The sequence below is a fragment of the Eurytemora carolleeae genome, unplaced genomic scaffold, assembly GCF_000591075.1.
Source record: "Eurytemora carolleeae unplaced genomic scaffold, Eaff_2.0 scaffold1490, whole genome shotgun sequence".
Taxonomy (NCBI): domain Eukaryota; kingdom Metazoa; phylum Arthropoda; class Copepoda; order Calanoida; family Temoridae; genus Eurytemora; species Eurytemora carolleeae.
The window spans coordinates 2,323-10,411 of record NW_019397376.1 but is presented as its reverse complement, the minus strand read 5'-3'; the positions used below and the strand labels follow the sequence as shown (position 1 = coordinate 10,411).

General features: G+C 37.0%; 1 protein-coding gene across 1 annotated transcript; it reads right to left on the bottom strand.

Moving 5' to 3' along the window:
- Window positions 1-619: 619 nt before the first annotated feature.
- LOC111713857 (uncharacterized) lies at window positions 620-2,989 on the bottom strand. The gene is made up of 2 exons (XM_023488824.1): window positions 1,050-2,989; window positions 620-995 (listed from the first exon to the last, which is right to left on the bottom strand). The coding sequence occupies exons 1-2, from the start codon at window positions 2,987-2,989 to the stop codon at window positions 620-622; spliced, it is 2,316 nt and encodes a 771-aa protein (XP_023344592.1).
- Window positions 2,990-8,089: the final 5,100 nt, after the last annotated feature.

Sequence of the window (8,089 nt, the reverse complement as noted above, 5' to 3'; positions counted from 1 at the left end):
GATATGGTTCACAGTGGCCCCAGGAGGGGTACGAGGATATAAAAGCTTATAGACGAGAAGAAATGAGAACCATATCCCTTAAATGTTTACATTGTGGGTTTGATTGATTGATTGGTACATTACAAGGGACACATTGTTACACTACATGTAGGGATATTATTATTATTGACAAACTATCAGAATTGATACAGAAATGCGAAATCATGAATAATGAATTGTAGGTTAAAGGGCAGTCCAGAGAATTGAATATTAAATTAACATAAACAAGTTGTTATTTTAATGATTGATTGATTGGCAAATTAAAAGTGTTGCATTGTGACAGTTAAATGGGATTTCTTTTGAGGGAAATAAATAAATGAAATTGGGTGTTAGGTAAATATTTCCATTGTTGAATTTAATGTTTAATGGGCTAGTTGATTTCCTGTGTTGAGTTGTTTCATAGTTGTTTCCCGGCGGGGAGTTGTGAATCCGGCGGGTATTGGTAAATTTTCCGCTTGTTTTGAAAGGTGAAAAGCAACGAAATAGTAAATAATGTTGATGAATTTGAAATGGATTGATTGATATGACCAAAAAAAAAAAAATAAGACAAAATTTTAATGTACCCGCTGGAATTATACTTTTACTGGTCCGGGTTTGCAGGATCTGTGTGGAACTCGTCTTGAGCAGAGGTATGTTGAGTTGAGCTGTCTGGAGCTAGGTCCTCAGCTACAGGATCTTCTGCCAGTCCGTGAATTGTTTCCTGAGGGAGTTGCTGTTCAACGCCGAGGAATGGAAATAACTGGTTCAGATGACGGTCGACGGTGATTTTCCGCCCTCCTACTTCTCGGCAGTAGCTGATGGTTGCACCGTAAACGTCTCCATTCTTCCTGCAGAGTAAAGCTTCTACTCTTGCAGCCGAGATTGGGTGACGGTAGATGGTATCGTTCTTGAATAGAACTATGTCTCCTACTTGAGGTGACCCTCTCTGTTCCTTCCAGGCAACGGTCAACCTCCTCCTGGTTTACTCCTGTAACCAGAGTGAGGTGAAGGCATTGAGGGCAATCTTCCACCTGGATAATTGGTGTCGAACGGGGGTGTTGAGGTTGATTTCGTCCCCGTGACTCTCCTTAAAACCCTGGAGAATGTGGTTCGGGGTGACGGTGATTCCCAGCGGAGCAGCGAGGATAAGAGGCCGGTTATTGAGCTCGTCGATGACCATATGGGACCAGGTGAGAAGTTCTTCGTCGTCCATGATTAGGTGCTGCGGTCCCGTCACAGATTTGCTGACAGTGTTCTTAATAGAACCAATAATTCTCTCAACAGCTCCGATGCCTTGGTGGTGTTTGGGAAGAGTTACCCTGAACTCGATGGTTTCAAACTTTAGGTTGAGGCTGGAGATCACCTTCATCTCTGTATCGCTCAGATCCTTGCCTGCCTTCACGATGTTCAGTCCGGCGTCGATCCAGATGATTCTTGGAGTACCTCTTAGGGCGAATGTCCTGCGGAAACCTCTGGAGATACTTTGAGCGCTGTATTTGTGGAGGATTTCCAGGTGCACCCCGCGACTGGAGAGACAGAGAACAACTAACACGCATCTCTTGAGTTGTTGTCCATCTTGGTGGGCAAATATTGGTCCGAATATGTCAGCCTGACAGTAAGTGAAGGGAGGCTGGATGGTCTTGAGGACGTCAGGGACATCAGCCTCGAATGCAGAGAACGGTTTGTTGTTGAGTTTGATGCATCCAGGGCAAGACTTCTTCAGATCGGTGATCATTTTCCGGACGCCAGGAATAAAGAAACTGGTTTGTATGTGAGAGATGGTATGGAGGACGTCTCGACCATGGCCTAGGTCACTGTGTGCATCATTAACGATGCATTTCGCCAGGATAGTCGTCTTGGAAAGGAGTGGAACACCAACCCGGGAACGAAAACTTCTGTCGGAGACGTAATAGACCCCCTCAACATTTTGAATCACCAGGTGTTTCATCTTGTTGGAGGCAATTATGGCCTCTGTTGGTCTGATGAAGCATTTGATGATGGAGGAGGAGATGGAGTCCTTGATCTTGCCCCAGGTAAAATCAGGGTGAGGATTCCTTTTAGCCCTCCAGGCTCTGCAGACTTTGTGGAGGAGAGTTATAGCTCTAGTTACCTTGGTGAGGCTCAGGCATTGCTCCAGGTAGTGGGTAATCAAACCCTGGGACTGGTTGACCGGTATGTTAACGACGTTGACCATCCTGGTGCTAGTATCGGAGGTAGGAAGAGAAGTACATGCTAAGATTGGCCAAGTGGACTTTTCCTGAGGAAGAAAACTGCCTTGAAGCCAGAACTCAGAGTTGATTTGTTTGCATTCTGTTCCAGATCTAGTCAGCAGATCTGCTGGATTAAGAGGGCCTGGACACCAGAACCAGTTGTCTGGTGAAGAGGTGGAAAGGATTTCCATGAGTCTGGTTCCATAGAACACGGGAGGTCCAGCAGGATCATTCTTGGCGATCATCTTCAGGATGATCTCTGAGTCTCCCATGAATACAGGAGAATATAAGGTCACATTGAACAGCTCCTGGCTGATTTTCTGTTCCATTCTGGCAGCAAGGGTTGCCCCTGCTATTTCGGATTGAGGTGCGGAGTATGCAGTCTTCCCCAATACCTTGGCTGAACTGTAGAGAAGGTTGAATTGGTTATTGGAGTGAGCGTAAACGCAAGCACCGTATCCTTGCAGGCTTCCGTCGAAGAAGATGAAGAGTTGAGCTGAATATTTGAAGATGATCTGGCGGGGGAAATATATTTCCTTGGTGAGCAAGATCTCTCCAACGGCACGCTTAAATCTATCGGTGTATTCTTCAGGCAGTACAGAATTAATGGAGTATTGAGAGTCTCGACAGACTTCGCTGAAGAGGGCTCGAACAGAGAACATGAGTGGTGCTGCAAGGCCCGTGGGGTCGTAGAATTGACAGGCCACGGACAGAACATTCTTCTTGGTGATCGGTATAGTGTTGTCCTGGAGTTTATTCATTTACCCCTCTCCCTAGTCCCCTCTCTCTCCCTCCCAACCAAATTCTCCAGAAATACCTAGTTCTCCAAGAATTGGATAAGAGCCATACATGAACAGAGGTTTACATAATAATATTAATGTACATCACGTTAAACTAAACTAAATTGCAAGTAAGATTAAATTTTTTTTTTAAATCATAACTCCTTTACAATCAAATCCTATAGTTGAAGGAGGTGAGGAAGGTCAGCCACAACAATTTTTCGTCCGAGCCATATTCTCCTCATTTTCTCGTCCGAGCCACCTCGGAATCATCGTCTTTCGATTATGTGTTTAAAAGCTTTCAATTCCCGAAGATAAACTATTTTTTTTTAATCTGGCCACGTTAGGGCATAAAATATTAATAGACTAAAGTATTGCAATGATTACATCATGTTGGAATCTTTAGAGACATGAGAATGATGTCTAACTTTTTTTGGGTAAAACTTAAATCTCTCCTGCCTCTGTAATGGCTAACCTTAGCGATGTAAAATAAATAGCAAAATATTTGGCATTCAGTTCTATGATTTTCAGTATAGTTAACAAAAAGGTTGAAGTTCTATTAATTCGGAATTATTTGCGGCATTCTACACCAGGAATATCTAAAATGCGCGTATAAAAGGGGAACATTCTTAAAGACATTAAACTTAACAACTTTAATTCAATTGATTTTTTTTCGATTTACAAAAATCCGATATTTCATTTATGTCCTAACGTGGCCCGATTCTTAAAAAATAGTTTTCTGGAAGGATTGGACACTTAAAAAATCATATTGGAAGGACGAGAATTTCGATGTGTCTCGGCCAAGAAAACGTTAGTACGATTATAGTTGTAAAAACCTATGACACAATCTATCCAGACTGCGTCAACTTTAAAGTGTCGCAACATTCTAGCCTTTAAGATTTTACCGTGAAAGTTGACGTAACCCAAGGAGAATTGAATAGAAGGAGGGGGCGATAGGGTTTCCGTACACTTTGCTGTGACGTTTTTGGACTGCTGAAGAACTAGTTTAGCAGACAAGGAAAGCATATATACATATATATCTAGATATCTATGTATTAATCTGTCAAATCATCAATCTATCCCTTCGTCCATCTATCTATCTATCTCCACACAACATAACTGTCTATTCTTCCATTCTCTGAAGAATGAATGCCAAGTCTTGCTTTAATCAGCTGTATTTGACCCCCCCTCCCCTCCCTTTTCTCATTGTCAACTAAATGTCCTACTCCTTTCCCCTATGAAACAAACAAAACTAAACATGCGTTATTTTGCACATTTTGGAGTGAAAATTAACATAAAGCTAAACCTGCAAGCTTTCCACCTTTAAAATCTTTACAGCCAAGGCTACAAAAAGGTTAGCACGTCAAACCAAAGTAAATTGCAAGTAAGACTGAAATCTTACAATTGATTATCTCACACTTGTGCATAAATAAAATAGATATAGAGGCGCTACGAAGTGACAAAGTCGTACCATTAATCCTGTAAAAAATTGAACTTATCCTTAATATTGGTTTGCAGTAAATATACATCGTGGAAACGTTTTATATGTCCCAAATAAATCCTAAATAATTTGTACACAACACTGCATACTCAGTTTAACTACCTTACATAGCCGGTCTGTCCCTTTAAGTCCAGAAACAAAGCATTACATACAATGATACAACAGTTTCAGGTTTCACCAAAAGGTTAAAAGATTTATGGTCTCTAAATTACAAGAATATAGTTTTTTTATGTTTTCCTAAAATTGTTAAAAAAAGTATTTTCAGATATTTTCCATAGATATTTGTTGATGATAGTATTGGAAATCCACAGTCTTTTATTCTGTAAATACAGTTCCAACTCTATATATTTCAAGTAGATATTTTCTACAGTATTTTATTCTGTAAATACAGTTCCAACTGAATATCTTGAAGTAGATATTTTCTACAGTATTTAATTCTGTAAATACAGTTCCAACTTAATATATTTCAAGTAGATATTTTCTACAGTCTTTTATTCTGTAAATACAGTTCCAATTTAATATATTTCAAGTAGATATTTTCTACAGTATTTTATTCTGTAAATACAGTTCCAACTTAATATATTTCAAGTAGATATTTTCTACAGTTTATCCTCAGAACGTTCATCATATTTATACACATTTTTAAAGCTTCTTTTTACCTCCAATGATTACATGTTTTTGTGAAAAGGGTGAAAAGGTACATTCAACTTCATCAGTTTAATCAGGTGGAAACTTTCAAACACAGACTTATCAGTTTTGATTTGCACAAAAAGAAAAAAAATTATCATTAAATTTTATTCATGAAGTTTACCGCAAAATACAGAAACCGCGCCAACTCTTTTTCTAAAAAGTTTTTCGGGTTTTGCGAGTTTTATCTGCAGACTGCATAGCCACCCCCCCCCCCCTCTCCAATTCTATTCTGCTAGCTGGCACCATGACTAGGGAATATGAATAATTAATTATCTCATCTCAATTGTTAGATATGAATTGGTGCAGATATCTCTCTCCAGGGGGTTTAAACAAGGGTTGAAGTAATTACAATAAAAAAATAAAAAAAGAACATCTGGAAACCGTTGTAGTAAATGCACGTACAATTCGTCAGCTATCAATGTCAACACGGACACAAGCTAGGCTATCAATGTCAACACTGACACAAGCTAGGCTATCAATGTCAACACTGACACAAGCTCGGCTATCAATGTCAAACGGACACAAGTTCATAATCGATCAATGTCAAACCAAAAGGCACGATCTCGTAAGCTATCTATATCAATCGGACCAACAAGGACCAGCTATCAATGTTAATAGGGAAACAAGCTCTAGATCTATCAATGCCAATCCAATGGGAACGATTTCTTACGCTATTGATATTAATCTGAAGCTCGTAACTATCAATGCCAAACGAATGGCCGCACGATCTCAGCACATATGTTTGAACGAGGACCAGCTATCAATGTCAACAGGGACAAAATCTTATTTTCTAATCTTTATATCTCTGCAACCCATTTTCATAGACCTTAGATATTTCAAACTATAAATTCTGTGAAAGTTTAAAATATCAAAGGCATCACGTTGCAAAAATATAAGGATTCTACTGTTTGAGTTTGTGGCAAAGACTCAATTCTTTAGAAAGAAGATATTTATTATTTAAAATTCAATACACATTCTGTATTCTTTAAAATTTTAAGTTTAAAGAACATTCCAACTTTTCTTCAATAATGAAGTAGATTTAATTTAAAATACATTGTTTAGTAAAATTTTACAATTATAACAGATATATAATTTAGGTGCATGAGGTAGTTACTTTATCATTCTTCCTCACTTCATCGTGAATTTCATAATGAACGTGCTATACAGTAATCATTGTGCTATAAAGTTAAGTTAACTGTACATTATAGTTCGTCACCACAGTTTCATTAGAAGTAAATATTTACATTTACTGATAGCGCCGATTTAAGGATTCATATCTCTAATTGGATAATGAAATAGATAGAAATATAGATGCTACCGCCATACAATTTATATTGGTTCAGAATAGACACCAAACACTGAAACCCTGATTGGATCAGGCGCTAATGGACTCGGCATACAGGAGTGGTGTGCTATAAAATTTTGATTGCAGGTTCCCGGATTTTCTTCAAAAACATTTAGGCTATTCCCAATAAATTTTTTTAATTGAAATGAAAATGAAATTGAAATCAATTTTATATTTTATCTTCTGCTTTGTTTCAAATTTGCTTATTTGATCTAGAAATAGCCACTGAAATAAGACAAGTACACATAACCTCCTTGAAGTATTATTTTTCATATTCACAAAATCTAATTTGCAAATTCTTATATCTTTGCAACATGTTATTGTAGACCTTTGATAGTTCCAAATATGAATTCTGCTACATCAAACAGACAAAGTTTCAAATAAAAAACATATAAAATTTTTGCACCATCAGGTTGCAAAAATATAGATATTAGAAAATATGATCATGGAGGTAAGTATTCCGGTTTTTTTAGATTGGGAAATGAAAAGTGAAATTGCATTTTATTTGCATTCGCATTCTCATATCAATTTGAAAATTAAAATTATTATGAAAATAAAAATTAATTTGAAAATAAAAATGTCAAATAAAGTCTTTGCATGAAAACCTTCTAAAGAAAAATATAATTCGTCCTACTGCACTGCTGAAGCAGCAGAATAACATATTAATATGCTTTGCAGGCGGACAGCTGACTTTTAAAAACATAATTTATTCAAATGTTTTTAGAAAAAATGCTCAAACATACAGTGATAGTATCTTTAGTTTTAAACAGTGCTGGTTCCTTACTTCAGGACACTCAAAACGGTAATTTTTATTTTTTATTTTTTTTGCAGGCTTTCATTTTATTGACATTGTTGGTATGTATGCACTCACAATTGAAACCATAATAAACTTGAATTGAGTCTGTGCCAATTGGGTTTCAAAGTTTAAGAATTAGAAAATCAGAGTTTGTGGCAAAAACTCACAAAGTTATTCCAAATAACATACTTAGATAAATCTAACATTCTGTTCTCAAATTATTATAAAAAATGTTAATAAGATTAAATGCTTTCGATTATTCAAATAATAACTTGAACAAAATTACGGATTATGGCTTAAAGGTCTATCTAGAATATAAGGGTTGGTGACAAAATCTCAAAATCATGTAAATTGAGTCATTGCCACAAACTCTAAATTCTTAATCCCTATATAACTAATGGTGCAATACTTTGATATTTCAAACTTTGACTTTTTGCTATTGCAGAACTTATAATGGTTTGGAATATTAAAGGTCTACTCTTTTTATAAAGAATACTAGTGCAAAATATTCTAAATTCTATTAAATTAAGACTTTTTTTTTAGAAAACATATCAGAATTAACAATCGGTTCCTCCTGCAGGTACATTTTTCTCTCTCCCTTTTCCACCTGTCTGCAGATTCTCATTTTTCTCTCTTCCTTTTCCACCTGTCTGTAGGTTCTCATTTATCTCTCCCTTTTCCACCTGTCTGTAGGTTCTCATTTTTCTCTCTCCCTTTTCCACCTGTCTGTAGGTTCTCATTTTTCTCTCT

What these genes read in the sequence shown, in the direction of transcription:
- LOC111713857 (XM_023488824.1), bottom strand. Translation starts at nt 2,989, where the DNA reads ATGAATAAACTCCAGGACAACACTATACCGATCACCAAGAAGAATGTT. An exon ending in GTTCGACACCAATTATCCAG is followed by an intron (nt 996 to 1,049) that starts GTGGAAGATTGC and finishes GGAGTAAACCAG; the next exon opens with GAGGAGGTTGACCGTTGCCT.